The 15,454-nt window shown below is 42.2% G+C and overlaps 1 protein-coding gene across 1 annotated transcript; it reads left to right on the forward strand.

The window, feature by feature from the left end:
* The first annotated feature begins 6,931 nt into the window (after positions 1-6,931).
* On the forward strand, positions 6,932-11,995 carry LOC129370714 (myb/SANT-like DNA-binding domain-containing protein 2). Its single transcript, XM_055046882.1, has 4 exons — positions 6,932-7,381; positions 7,782-8,037; positions 8,142-8,205; positions 8,371-11,995. The coding sequence occupies exons 1-4, from the start codon at positions 6,950-6,952 to the stop codon at positions 9,257-9,259; spliced, it is 1,641 nt and encodes a 546-aa protein (XP_054902857.1). The 5' UTR covers positions 6,932-6,949; the 3' UTR covers positions 9,260-11,995.
* The last annotated feature ends 3,459 nt before the right edge of the window (positions 11,996-15,454 follow it).

Below are 15,454 nucleotides of genomic sequence, written 5' to 3' on the forward strand. Positions count from 1 at the left end.
ATAAAAAGCATCTTGTTCTCAGTTAACTCAGGCTTCTGTAGATCACCATGGTCCCTATGTCATGAACCATTGAATCCACTGCCATCCATCAAGGCTCCATACTCAGGTCCGCTGTGCTCATTTTGTGAGCCGTGCTAGCTGTCCATGGACGGTCCAGATTTCATAGTCCAAACACATTTCTCGTGACGAATATCTTCATTTCCCACAATCTGACAAAAGATTTTACCATTCAAGTTCCTGTCGTGAAGTCTTTTTTCCTTCTATATTTAGATTTTTGATGGGGTTATAGTGAGGAATTGGCTAAATTGATTGCAAATGTTTAAAAAGTAGCTCCCTAAAATCAACAATTGTGATCGCAAAAAGAATAAATAATTGCAAAAAACATTTGCAAAATCCTGGAGGAACTTAGATTTATTTATGTAAAGGCGGCACTCAAATCTCAAACACAGCCAGCGCACGGACAGCTCCACTCTTCTAGGGTGGGAGGGGACATGTTGTTGGGAAGTTGGGGCACAGAGCAGCAAGAATCGAAGAATCACTGACAAAGGCATGTCAACAGAAGCTTGACACACACCGGAGAAAAAAGGCGTGAAAGATCAGTCGCACCAACATCAAGGACAGACTTTCCTGTTGCAGGACTAACATGGAAAACTGGACTTTATCTAGTTTAGGAGGCCAGGTCTGATCCCTCTTTTTTGATTGACTTACTACAACATCCTCTAGAGAGGATGTCACAGATAGCTTAGCTCCAAATGTTCTTTGCAATGGGTTAAAATGAATTTGAGCTCATTTTAGGATTTTCATCAGGTTATTTTGAGTCTGAAAATCCTTCTAATTAAGAGTGCGGAGCACGGAGGATGGACTGTTTTTATATGCCAGTCAAATAACTTTAAACGTCTTTGGAGAAGACCTGCAGGCTGATGCGCACGCAGGCCTTTAACGGCTGAAAACATCAAATAGACGTCGACAGGCCGCACTTGGACTTTATAATCATCATGCCACATCACACGTGTAACGTAATGAGTCTGAAACCCAGACTGCATTCAGACACGCATAACCGAAAGCACTTGAGGCAATTCCTGGCACTGTCATTAATACTGAGGATCATGGGGAACAGATGTGTCTCGATCAAAGATGAGCACAAAGACAAAAATAAATCCATCACGGGGGTGACAGGGCGGATTTGCCTATTAGCCTGGAGCAATAAAAAAGCTGATTGGTAGACCTCTCTGACAAAGAAAGATTGTGGTTTTGTTTGTTTTGCATGACTATTTAGTCATTGTTTAGTTTTTTGTTTTTGTTTTTTCAGATCAATGGCACTGCAGTGATTAAGAAAGTTTCCCAATTCCCTATTGGCGAAGATTTGAAACAAGCCTTTTCAAACTCTTTGAACAGAACAAAGAGCACACACTCCTCGTCTACCGAGATCAGCAGCCAACACGAACCTTCCCACCAGTCCCCTACCATCATCTATGCCAAAAGTGATATGGCAGCTATTGCTTACACCCAGCAAAAACAATCACCCCTCTGATAATGAGCCTGGGATTATGTCCACAGTCATTCTCTAATTGGCACAAAAGCTAAAGTCAACCTTCAAATTCATGAGGCATCAGCAAAGCGGCTCCGAAAGGTGACGTCTGTGTCCTGAACGTGTGCAAATAACATCTCATTAACTTTAAGTTATGTCTGCACATGTCCACAGAATATAATGGCCTTTCCTTGATGGTACATAGATCAACATGGACCCTTGCTATTCTGTCTCAATGTGCTCTAAGGAATGTGAATGCAAATGAGGCCATGGAGGATTTGACCTTTCTTCCTGCTGAATGTGTCGCTGGTGTCCAGTGCATCCGCAAAGCCTTCACAACACTTCACTTTGACCAGGTGTTGTTACGTGATGGCCTTATTTTAAGGTGGAATGACTCAAAACTCTAAGCTCCATGCATTTTAGCAAATTCATTCAAATGCAAAACAAAACCAAACAAAAAAATCGCATGTGAACAATTATCAATACCCTTTGCTTCTAACTTTGTTGAAGAACGTGAAGGTCTTCTTTGGAATCTCTTAGAAACTTGGCACAACTGCTTTGGGAAATTTACTCTCATTTTTCCCTTTAGGTCTTCAGTCAGCTTGGAACGGCAGATACTTTTAGGTGTTTCTAAGATGAGAAAATTCACAGGCTTCTACTGGAGCAACTGGTTTGTCTGGTTGGCGGTTCTATGTGAGTCAGTGTCAAACTGGATGATGAATCGTCACCTTATTCTGATGTCCAGAGAAACTTGGAGCAGCTAATCTTGAAGATTCTCCATCTATCAGTCAACTCACCATTTACGCAGACAAGATGCCCAGGTACTGCAGCAGAGAAACTTAGCAGCGATCGTGTTAGTCAGGTGACAAACAGAATATGGCTCATCAAGATGAAGTGCTTTGATTTCAGCCGGAGAAGTTCAATTTTGACTTATCGGACCAAAGACTTTTGTTTTTCCTGGTCTGACACTCTCTAAGTTGTGTTTTGGGACAATTCAAGCCGGCTGCCATGTCCACCTGATTATTGTACGGTACTGAAAGTGCTGCTGCATTCAGTTTTGAGTGTCATGGCGATGTTGATTGATGTTGCTAGAAGACACGTATGCATATAGGAAGGCAGGAAGCTGAGTTAATGCAGAGAAAGGTATTTCACAACAAAAAACAAAACAAAACAGAAGCTTAATAAACTGAGTTCAATATTTAAAAAAAAAACTAATTTAAAGCCTCATGACAAAGACACTTAACATGTGGGGTAGATAACATGAAGATTTAGCAAAAAATAGTAGGAAACAAAGGGCTTCTAAAAGAGGAAGCTGTTTCCTGGGATAGGAACCAGATGATGCTAAATATAACTCAACCCAAGAATGACTAAACCCAGGAATGGTTGTACATAAACATGCAAGGTCAACAAAACGTCATCGCGCTATGATCGGCGAAGGCTGTAAATACCAATGCGCAGACTTTTTTTCTCAGATGTTTGCAAAGATTTTCAAAAAACATTTTTGTTTTGATATGGATACAACCAACTGACTACATGGAGAGCATAGAGCCTTCATTTTGAAATGATGAGGCAATTACAAAGTAAAAACAATATGGCAGCACAAAGTGAAAAGCAGCTTGCTTACGTACAAGAAAAATACAACACAGGGGAGCGATATAATTGAGAGGAGTTGATGCTGGACAATATGTGACATTTCATTTTATGACTAGATGGGAATCAGTGTAACTGTAGCTTTAGTGTACAATAGATTTGTGTAGGAAAGAATAAGCTGACGCTACAAAGCACACCATTTGTCTCCCAGTAAAAGCATTTGGTCATGATTGCATTGTCCAGATTATACTGGTTTGATATAAACTTTTTAAAGTACATTTTCCAAAGACACGGTTTCAGCTTCCATGACCGCCTGCTCTTTGAGGTCGTTCGATTAGCTGTTGTTGGATCTAGTTTGATGTACCCAATTCAGTCTGCCATCCAGTATTTGAATCATTTCGTTTCATTATGTGATTTTGCAACATTAGAGACAGAAAGGAAACGAAGAATTTTTGAGGTCCTTTGGTTAAAAGTTGATTAAATCCACACAAAAACCCAGTTGCCTTTGGGGCACCATGTTTCTGGTTCATTTCATCCCTTCCAGACAGAAAACGCTTCACGGATGTGTCATCTGTCAACAGGTTTTGACATGAAAAAGGTTAGATCGTCCACTGCCTCCTGCCTCTGACCTTTATTGGACCGCAAGTGCATGAGAGCGAATCTTACTGTCCTTCTGGCCAGGTCAGGACCTTACTGCCCAGAGACGCACACCGAGTCAAACAAGGAGCAGATGGCAGTGCAGGCCTGAATGACTCTCACTCCCTGATGGAAGCTTATCAAACACAGTCAGTTGAAGGAAACAATGACAAAGTTTATTGATCGGACCATCAAATGACCAATTATACACTAAAATCCAATGAAAGGTCTTGCTCCCTGCACATCCCTGCACAGTGGTGACAAAGGGCTTCACTCATCTGAGAAAGTGGAGAGTGAACCTCCCAACAATATGGATTTTTGACATCCTGTGGTTTAAGTTACAATGTGTTTTTTAAGCAGTTGACATACAGAGTTATGATGCTTTGCAGAAGAATTCAAGTTATTCAAATGTCTCCATATTGCGCCATCTACAAAAAATACTTTAAAAAGTTCTTCCCAAGAAGTAGAAGAATAATTCACACATATGCGTGTCTGTGTGTGTGTGTTTATAAAATGCTATATTAAATGCTGCAATAAGCAGTGGATAAGACAATTGCTTCATGCATACTGATTGTACATTGATCATTTCTGAATCGGTACTTTTAAATGTCACATAAATTCACAACACTGGGTCCGTATTCATAATTTAACCTCTGAATAAATTGAAAGATGAAAAAAGGTCACTTGTTTAGACATACTGAACTGAAATCTAATTGCAATCTTTTTTGTAGCAGCAGGAATATGCTCACATATGCAAAAACAAAAAACAAAAAAACAAAGACCCACAGATAACCACCAAACTTACCCTACTTCTAACTGGGTTACCTAATGTAACATGGTAGGTAATAGCATGTTACTTGCTATTAATAGCATGGTAGGTGTTCAGTTGCTTTTCAATGCATTACAATATAAATTCTGTCATAATGACAGTTTTGAGACTTTTAAGCAGGCAGAGATTAAGGACAAAGAGAAGATTTACTAAAACAAGGTGATGGAAATAGCCAGTGTTCAGGTTCAGGTCCACAATAAGAGGCGAGACGGGTTTGTTTTTGTTTTTGGGGGGGTTGATGTTGGTTAACATCAAGTATGGCTTACTGTTGCTGAAAGAGAGAAAGATCTGGAGGACAGGGAGTTTGCCCTCAGAGGAAGTGGTGGGTAGTGAGAGGATGGGCGGTGCAGCCAGGGTGAGGCTGCTGCCTCAGAAACCCGCACCTTCTTTAAATTCCTCCTGATTGCTTCTGATGAGGAACAGCTGGAGATCAAACCTGCCAGTCACTCCCTGCAAAGGAGAAAGTAAAGGAAACACACGTACACACACACACCAACATGCACATACCCTCTGGATGAGGAAACGTGTTTAAAAATGTACAGCTGGTCATTGAACATTTTTACTCTCCGCTCATTTCATCAAGCCATCGTAGGTTTACGGTGACAATGTCACCCTATGCAATTCCACTAGATTCTCATCTCCCTTCAGTGCTTCATCCCAGTGGGACAAAGCAGCAGTTGTATTAAACAGATAGCAATGCCAGCAATGAACTCAAATATGATAAATGACAAAAATCAAACAGAAGTTTGTATGCAGGGCCGGCCCAAGCCTCCATGGGGCCCAAAGCAAAATTTGGTTTTGGGGCCCTCTTGTTCTGCTAACAATGTGGACTGGCTGCAATCAGAGATCATTCACACACCTGCTATAAACTCATTGCATCTCTGTCAGTGCTGTTTATATTATATGTATAATAGGATACATTTATCGACCAACTGATTTATGGAGCAGTTGATTTCTGGGCGCCGGTTTCCTTAATTTTGGGGGATCGTGATCGGCCAATACTTACACGAGAAGCCCATCTTATCCCCTAATCTTATCTTTGTCAGCAAAAATTTTGAAATTGGCCTCTGTCCTCGTCTGCTCTGCAGTGAGAGGTTTGACAGGCCGGCCCACCAGGTCAGGTCTGCACATTTACAGTTAACCATATTCACCCCACTGTTGCCAAGTCGGTGACTTTCTTGCTCTATTTAGTCACATTTCGGACAAAAGAAAATCATAACAGCCAAAATCTAAATTGGCAGGTCGGGCTTTTTAAAGAACGGTAACCAGGGATCGGCCAGAAAACTGCAATCGGTGCAGTGCTGCACACATATTCATGAGATTCTTTGATTGAATTCATTTCTCTTGAGCGTTACTCCAGCGTTACTCCAGTAGCTAAAATTTAATTTCCATCAGGTCTTTCTCCCCTGAGAATGTGGATCGGTGCAAAATGACTGTCCTCAGCAGCATACAACTAATCTCCAACTGCAGCACAGAACAGCTCATCAATGTAGCAGCTATGTAGCCTAATGGAGGCCATTTTGCTAGACAATGTCAAACATTGAGAAGTTTTAGTTGTTATCAAATGTTATCAAACACGGCGTTTAAAAGCCAAAACTACCTCAGAAATATAAAGAATCAATCAACCATGAGAATCAACTCATTTCAAGTTTAAACTCAGTTTCACACAGAAACAAAGACCCGAGCATAAATGTTGGTTTGTTGAACTGAACCGATCCAGGACGCTGTTGAGCTAATTTTCTATGAACAGCTTTACAAATCTTTTATTACATTACCAAGACACATTAAAACAAACCTTTATTTTGGCTATTTTATTTCTATTCTTCCTCTCTTTTTTTCTCCCTTGCTGTAGGATAAGTCCTATTTTGAGACATTGCTTTGCTTACTTATCTTCTGACCAGAGCTTTGGACGTTTGGATCCGGCTCATGTTACCGGCGAAGCCTGCGGTACCTACTGCGGCCACCAGGGAGGCTCCCAAGAGCAATTTTTATCAATAAAACAATGACTTCTACATACATTATTAAATATATATTATTGTAGAAACAAACCACTTCATAGAGAAATTGTGTGTTTTTGATATTATAATGACATAGAAATTATTACAAAAAATAAATAAATAATGGCTGCTTAGTATGCTTGTGCCTAGGGCCGGCCATGTTTGTGTGATTTAAATATTATACCATGAGAAGAATGTTTTGTGTCTTTTTAAATATCTGGTTTCGACTGGCTGTTTTATTGGGTGTTTAATTCTGAGAATATGAAGATTTTGACCGACTGTGTGTCCTTGTTCACAGCCTCATTTTCTCCGAGCTCCTCTAACGCAGCATCTCCTTCCCGCCCCCCTCCCCTTAGCAACAGAAGCAACATGGCGGCGTCCAGTACCGCGGAGCCCTCTCAGGAGATAACGGCACCATTAAAGATACCGAAAACCGAGGTGCCGTCTCCCGAGTCCGAGGATTTGAGCGACAGCATCCAGTACCACTCCGACCCTTCGACACCGAACCGCTTCTCGCCTCTGAACGTGGGCTCCGGGACCGCGGGCCGGACGGCGGCCTCATGCTCCTCCAACAGCTTCACCGCCTGCCGGGGGATGTCCTGGACGCCGTCCGAGACGAACGCCCTCATCGCGGTGTGGGGCAACGAGCGGCTCACGGAGGCGCGCATGCAGCAGCTGGAGGTCGCGGGCACCGTGTTCTCCGGGAAGCCGCCCGGCCCCGCCATGTACGAGCGAGTGTCCAGGGCGCTGTCGGACCTGGGCTACGAGAGAACCCCGTCCCAGTGCAGGGAGAGGATGAAGGTAAGGAACCATGACAGCGAGCTGTCACTGTCACGACTCCGACCTGTCATCATGACACCGAACTGGGTCCGCCGACTGTGTCACACTGGAGACGTCTTTCACCACAGAACACCTCCTTAAATCCTGGTGATGCTTCATGAACTGGGAAATATAAAGTGCTGCTTTATCTTACATGTTATATAAATAAATCTTTAGATATTTAGGCCCAGGTGAGCCATCAGAGCCAGACACTCTGTTTGTTAAACAGTGAGATTTTCTATAATTTGGTCCAAGCTTTGGTACAAAGAAGATGTTTTATGCTGTCATTCATTTTGGGCCATAGAAATATAGATGCTGCAGCTGGGTGAGCGATGTGCCCTTTCAAAACTTAAACTCCTCGCCTCTCCTCCGTCCCAAACAGACACTTCGGCGCTGCTACAGCCGTGTGAAGGAGCATGGCATCGGGAAGAGGAAGAGCAGCTACACCCTGGAGCAGCTGGAGAAGGTGTTCGGTCAGGGAGGCTGGGACTCTCAGAGCTGCGCCCCGGTGCTGATCAACAGCAGCGGGTTGTACCAGGAGATGGAGTCTGACGGCAGCACGCTGGAGGACTTCTCGCAGGAGGACTGGTGCAACCAGGTGTTGGACTCGGCCTTCCAGGAAGCAGACATGGACACCGGTGGGATCCGTTTATATCTATGGAAAAAGCCACTGTGACCAAATTGGGTGGATGAAATTAATGATGCCATTATTTTTGTGTCCCGTGTTTTTCCTCCGGTTTAGAAGACCTACAGGTGCCTAAAAGCAGAGCTCTGCAGGTTCAAGCAGAATTGTCTGAATTAACCCAGTAAGTTTATTGTTTTTAAATAAAGCCTGTTTTTACATGACTTTAGTGAATTGCTGTTACGTCTCCTCACTGTGAGAAGCTTGGTATTAAAATTTTACTAGATTCTTCAATCCAGGTTCACTGCTGTGCACTACCAGTTACTACTGGTTCTGTGACTGTGTGCAGGAAAAGGGAGGCGATGCAGACGGTGATCCGCATCCTGGAGTCTGTGCAGCTGAACTGGGAGCATTTCCAGACGTGGACCGAGTTCTCCCGGCTGCACCTGTCCAACAAGCTGGCCATCTTTGGCGTGGGCTACAACACACGCTGGCGCGACGATGTACGCTACCACTACGCCGAGATCAGCTCGCAGGTGCCGCTGGGCAAGCGGCTCCGGGAGTACTTCAACCCGGAGAAGCCGGAGGGCCGGGTCATCATGACCAAGGTCCAGAAGATGAACTGGAAGAACGTCTACTACAAGTTCCTGGACATCACCATCAGCGAGGCGCGCTGCCTGGAGCTCCACATGGAGGTGGACTGGATCCCCGTGTCGCGGCCGCCGCTAGCGAGCAGCAAAGGCTCGTCCCACTACCTCCTGCCAGGTTTCGTCCCCAAGACGCACGGCCTGTACGCCATCGGCTGTGAGGCGCTGCCGGCCTGCGACGCCGCTTGCACGCCGTCTCCTCCGGCCAACGACGAGGAGCAGGACGACAGCAGCTCGCCCCGGCGGGAGGCGGAGAATGGGTCAGAGGGCAGCGTCAGGACTGGGCCCGCCGTCACGTACTGCTACCTGGGCGTCGCCGAGGACAGGACCATCCAGCAGTGCCTCTCCCAGCACTTTCAGGGACCCGGGAAGCACTGCGCCTACGGGGAGCCGTCCGGCGTGACCCGCTTCCTGCAGGAGAACGGCGGCGCCAGGACGGATCAGCAAGGTGGAGACTCGCCGCAGCGCTGCGCCGTTTACGTAAAATTCATCGAGGTGGAGCTGGACTTCCTCTCGGCGGGCTCCCTGGTGGAATGCCTGGAAACGGCCGTCGGTTACTCCTTAAGGTTCAACAACAAGGAAACATTGTAACCACCACCCCGTCGGTTTACAGGTGACTCTGCAGCTCTGGTGGTGGCAGCGTCATGCTGCGGGATGCTCTTCTGTTTAAGCAGCTTAGAAAGAAAAAAAAAGTAAAGAAAAGGTAAATTTTTTATTTCCTTTTGTCTCTGGCTGTCATGGAAACAAGCGTTGACATGTGACGTTCATTTGTGGCTGAGAGATGCATTTATGTACGCGTCACCAGTTAAATGCTGCCCACCATAATAAGCTCACGAAGTCATTCAGAATACTAAATCCTTCAGTTTCGACGCAGAGTTTCATCACAGTTCAAGTGTTCAAACTGACAAGAGTTTCTAAATGAACAACAGTTTCTGCCTCAGTATGATTTGCAGCACTGACAACGGCGCTTATTATTGAATATTGTGCACTAGGATTCTCCAGCTGCTTGTTAGGTTTTATGTGACATGTCTGATCAGGGAGAGCAGGGCTGGAGGAGGTGGGTATGTGTGGGCGTGTGTTTGTGTGGGCGTGTGTGTGTGTGTGTGTGTGTGTGTGTGTGTGTGTGTGTGTGTGTGTGTGTGTGTGTGTGTGTGTGTGTGTGTGTGTGTGTGTGTGGGTGGAGGGAGGCTTACCCTGCAGTATGCATCTGTCTACCTCAGTAGGATGTAGCAAACCACGCAGTGAGGGACCACAGCTGGATGTATTCAGAAACTGCCTTCACTTGGACTGTTGGTTTGAGTCCACAGAGCATCTATGGGTAGAGGCGGAGTCATGCCTTACGTTTTGCACATGTGGCGGGTTTAGCAGCAAGAGATACTTCCATGCAAACTACAGAACCATCGCTCCACGGCCGGACGCCGTGAGCTGGCGTCAACGGAGCCGACCGTGGGTCCGGACGAGGAAGCAGGATTCGTTGTTTTGCAAACCAGAACCAGAACCGTTATTCAGGTCAGATTAAGATCTTCAATGTTTACTGATAACTTGTTACAGGCCAGGATTCCAATGACCAATCTGTTCCCTGAGAGAGAATAAATAATAATTATTTAAAAAAAAAAAAGAAAACAATTTTACACCCGACCAGAAACAACTTTCTAATGAAGTGTCTCTGGCAGCCTGAAGTCGTCTCCTGCAAACGTCTGAGTCACAAAATGATCAGCCCCATTCTGTATCTTTTGACACACCATTTCATTCCCACATAGTAAGCTATTGTAAATCAGTTTTATGTTACGATAATAAATGGAGGCAAATAACAAAACGGTCAAATGTCACATTTAAATTCGTTTAAGTGGATGTTTTGTGATTCACAATCGTTCCATGTAGGAGTGCACTCATTGCAGTTTTCTGGCCGATCACGGATCTCTTAAAAAGTCTTACCTTTTCGATAAGACTTTTTATTGGTTTTTAGCCCAAAGCCAATATTTTTTGTCTGAAATGTAGCGAGAAGGTGTCCAAGTTGGCAACAATGGGCTCACTGTTAACTGCGAACATGCAGACATGACCTGAGCAATAGAGGACAGTAGTTAAGTTCTAGATGTTGAGATAAAATCAGCTTCACATATAAATACCAGGCAATCATTGATCTGCCAAAATGAAGGAGATCAGGGAGGCTCTATCGGTGCACCCATAGATCTATTGAGTTTTGCATCCCTCCCCACATCAGACCCCAAATCAACTATTGAAAATTGATATAAGTTGTTAAAGGGAGTATTTAAAAAAATGTATATTTTATGAAAAAAAAATTTTGACAGAATTGGCAGGTCAGGCATTTTAAATATTTGCGCTCCACCAGAAAATGCAATCGGTGCACTCCGTATATGAAAACACAAAATGACCAAAACTGTGCAGCAGCGACTTGCAACTGTGTAAGAAGCTGGTTGAGATATTTCCAACATTCCCAATGAACCAATTAAACATGAGCACATCCATCAGGAATAAAAAGAAAATATTGGAATCATTTGATCTATTTAGAATATTAGTAATCTGACTGATTAAATTGTAAAATCCCAGGATTGTATTGACTTCATAGTAGATTGATGACATAATAGTGGCCACTGGAACCATGCAGTGGTTCAAATAGATCTCTTGAAGGAGTGGGCAAAAATTAAAAGAACATTTAAATCCAAAACAAAGCCGTGAGGCGCTGTTGGGTCAGAACTCACATCCGTTCGGAAACAGTTCAATCCTCTCCTGCATGGGATTTGTTCACAGTTTAGTTTGCAGCAACTCAGACCCATCAGAAAAAATAAATAAATAAAAATAACGGTTCTGGCTCTGGTTTGAAAAGTTTGGAGCATCCCTTGCTGCAGCCGCTGGCTGGTTGGTGATGTAACGATGTAATATTTCAAATGCAGACAACAGGAAGCGTTTGCCGTGTTCAGAAGCCGGCCCGACAGCACTGCGGCTCATTCAGGGCCTATAATCAAGCTGAACCCTCGAAAAGGATCTGCAGGTTACGTGCAATGAATGTGCCAGAAAGCGACTGCGGCACACGACAAAACGTGGCGTGTCCATATGAATCTATGTAATGTGAAATACCATATAGCTTATATAATATATATTTGAGAACATCGGTGTTCTTGAGCATTCCAGCTTTTGTGAAATTTATTAGTTTGGGTCATCAAAGATGTTAAAAAATATGATATTTTTACCTCATAGATTTGATGCCATGTACTGTATGTGCTTGTTTCTAAGTCACCATGTTGTCTGTTTACATGTTTGAAGAACAATAAATGGGGAACTCTGTGGTTAACCACATGCTAAAAGTAACCGGTTTGTTATTTATTGGTCTGTCACGATATTTTTTTTCTGGACGATAAGTTCTTGTGATTAACAGAAATTTTGTTTTGGGGGGATTATCTGCAAATAATGTGCTGATAGTGGCATAATTGTGCAAGCTCACCTTCCCAAATTACAATAAACTGTTTACAAAATTAAAGTTTGACACTAGAACTGGAAGATGTTTTAAATATCCAAAATGAAACACAACAATCCAAAACAACAAATAAAACCCGGGGCAGAGGCGGGACACATACTCACAGTTGACGTCTGAACAAAAGGCTGTGAATATAGAGGGCTCCCTGTCTGCAGTGGTGAGACGACGACATTGTGACAACATGAGAGGAGGCGCATGTTAGTCACAACACTATTACACTACTTAACTGTGTTTCATTGAGACTTTGTGTGATACAAAGTAGTGTATTTATCTATTTATCTGAAGGAAAAAAAATTTCAAAATTGTTAAATTCACTTTGACGGAAAGGTAAGACCCAAGTTGTAATTCCTTCTTTTGACCAGGAGATGGCCCTGTGTAGCTGTTGCAGAAGCTGCTTGGTCCAGACTGTTTAACAGAAATATAAAAGCCCAACAGAACCTGCAAATGGAACCTACAGTAGTCTGATAGGAACTGGTGAGAACGTGCAACATCAAGACTGCATGTTAATGGTGAATCCAAAATGCTTCCCTCTACTGCCCAGAATAGAAAACTTTATGGGACAGCACTGGACATGTGTGTCGTAGATTCTCCACCTACTCATTTAACTGATGATGGCCTGTGTGTTTGTCACTAAACACTTAGAAAATAAGTCAACTAAATAACTATCAACGCATCTCACCCACTCCATGACGTACTGGCCGTATACAGCCAGCCTTCAGCCAGAGACTCATTTTGCCAAAGTCATTTCTGCCTGCTGCCTTCAGGCTTTACAATGCCCAAGTCTGTGCTAATTGACTCAATTATTTTCTGCACTCATTTATAGATTATTTATTGATTTATATATATATTGCATGCGATTGCTTCATTATTTGTTTATATCTAGTCATTTTGAACTATTCGCTCTTTATTATTCACTAATAAATATATATGTATATATATATATATATATATATATATATATATATATATATATATATATATATATATATATATATATATATATATACACAAAGTAAAATATAAACTTTGTATTTATCACCTAAGATGGAGTAGCTTTCAACAAATTCCCCTAGGGGCCAATAAAGTATATTCTATTCTATAGAAATGAAGAACAAAAGTAAAATCCTGGAACCCTGAAAATCTCAGCTGTGTTTCTCAGCTGCTCAGCCGTTTGCTAATTCAGTGCTTTTAGAATCAAAGTAAGAAGAAACTTTACAATAGTTAAAACCCACCTGCTGCCCTTAGAGTAAATGTACAAGCATATTTTGAAAGTTATGTTATTACAACTTAGCTGGAAGTACCCAAATAAAAAATCCAGCTTGGAGCCCCATAAAGTGCTGGCTCTCGTTCCAAGCGACGTAGATTATAGTAGTTCAGTCAAAAAATTGGAACTCCGTGGTGCTGTTCCTCTATTTCTTATGGTTCTGAGTCTACTATTTGTTACTCCATTTGTATGTTAATTCAATTGTCAGGACCTGTTAAAACTTGGGATGCACAGAACCATTCTTTTTTCACTTCCGATATACGGATATGTGAAGTTTTGTATTGGTTGATACCGATTCGAAACAGAAAAAAAGTACTTAACTGATTCAAAACGTTTCTTTTTTTTTTAAACAGACTTAAATGTACTGAGTAACAAGTTTGTTTGATAACTCTGCATCTTTAGGCTCTTACTTATAGCTTCACAAGCTTGATAAAACATGCAAACACAACAAAACTATCTTTAATTTGTTCAGTCCGTGCTATTGAAGTACAACGGCCAATGTAAAGCAAACAATAAAGAAATTAAAACTGACAAAAACAATAGGTTGACTACCTCCAAACGTCAACAAATCTTCTTCCAGATGGTTCAGAAAGTACAACTAGAAATTCTAAATACAATGTAAAATACATGAATAAAGCCTGACGTTGCTCAGAGCACCAAGCATAGAACTAGACTGAATGGATCTGCCCTTATGGATCAGGCACATCGCCACCGATACCCGATCTAGAATCTCTTCTCAACATCGAAGCGGTTATATAGGTTAACGTTGCATCTCTAGTTGATACACGCCTCCTCAAATCAACAGGCACGTTCATTTGAAGCTTCTGCTTGAAAAAAATAAAAAAAATCCAATTTAGAAAGAAGCACAGAGGCTGTTGGCCACAATACAACCGAATCTCATTCCCACATGAACTGAACTCTGCTACTTTGGATTTAATCACAGCATAACCCTTGTTGACCTCGCATAAATGAGCAGTCCACCTGTGTTAGCCTCAGCATTGTTGCTGAGGCAACAGAGTGACCCCAGAAAATGAAATAAAGAGGACTGACCACTTGGCCGAGCACAGGTCAGTCCACATCTTTCTATCGGGACGGTGAGCTCACCTTGGGAATTCACGTCAAGCTGAGGCCAGTCTGTTTGCTTCTGCTTTCAAGCCTAAACCTCTTCACACATGACGGAACAGGAACTGGACATTTTCAAGGAAGAGACAGGAGGAGGGGATCGGGATTTAGTTGCAAGGTTTTGGAAAATAGGCTTAAGAGTTTCAAAAAAAAAAAAGCTTGTGACATTGCATTTAAATTAGATGAGTAGCATGTAAATATGCCTGACTGGAATTCCAGTACCAGTAAATTCTTCTCCTTCTTTTCAGTGACCGGTTTGGGTCGAAGCAGGGAAATAAAAATGTTACATCTGGAGTAGATTGAGCTGTTTTTGGTTGACATTGCACAAACATTTTCTCATTACTGCAAAGTGATTAGATGTGACCGTTTAGCATTTGCTTTAAAATATATTTTCGTCACTGTAAAAATATATGCTAATGCTGGAATTCTCTGCAGCATAGCAACTGATTTAATTGATTAATTGACAATTATCAGAAGTATGGGTAACTACGGCTGGCTCTGCCAATGCTCCTATTCCTGTCATCTATTTTTGTACCTAAATTTTCTTCAGCGTCAATAAAGGTGAGCAAACATTCAATTGACTTTATCAGAAATAAATGCAATGTAATGCAAGTCAATTAAACTTAATATTTTTCTACATATTTTTTAATCATTACACACTTTAAAAAGAAAGAAAAAATAGACGGAAATTAAACAGTTTAATGTAGGATTTCAATAAGTTTCATGTTGAAAATGTGTGATTTGGAAAAGTGTTTTTTTTTCTGCCTTAAACTATTTTGTAATCATTTGTTTGAAATTCTCACTTTTCTTAAAAACAAAGTCTTTAAGAAGACGAAATTTGCACAGAACTTTAAGTTTTTGTCTGTCTGACGATATTTTAAAATATTAAATCTGGGGTCAATTTCAA

Source organism: Poeciliopsis prolifica, unplaced genomic scaffold, assembly GCF_027474105.1.
Source record: "Poeciliopsis prolifica strain line A6 unplaced genomic scaffold, Auburn_PproV2 SCAFFOLD024, whole genome shotgun sequence".
Taxonomy (NCBI): Eukaryota; Metazoa; Chordata; class Actinopteri; order Cyprinodontiformes; family Poeciliidae; genus Poeciliopsis; species Poeciliopsis prolifica.

Excerpts from the sequence above, each read along its gene's own strand:
- LOC129370714 (XM_055046882.1), top strand. The coding sequence starts at position 6,950 with ATGGCGGCGTCCAGTACCGCGGAGCCCTCTCAGGAGATAACGGCACCA. Across the intron at positions 7,382-7,781 it reads AGTGCAGGGAGAGGATGAAG|ACACTTCGGCGCTGCTACAG; the intron begins GTAAGGAACCAT and ends CGTCCCAAACAG. Across the intron at positions 8,206-8,370 it reads GAATTGTCTGAATTAACCCA|GAAAAGGGAGGCGATGCAGA; the intron begins GTAAGTTTATTG and ends GACTGTGTGCAG.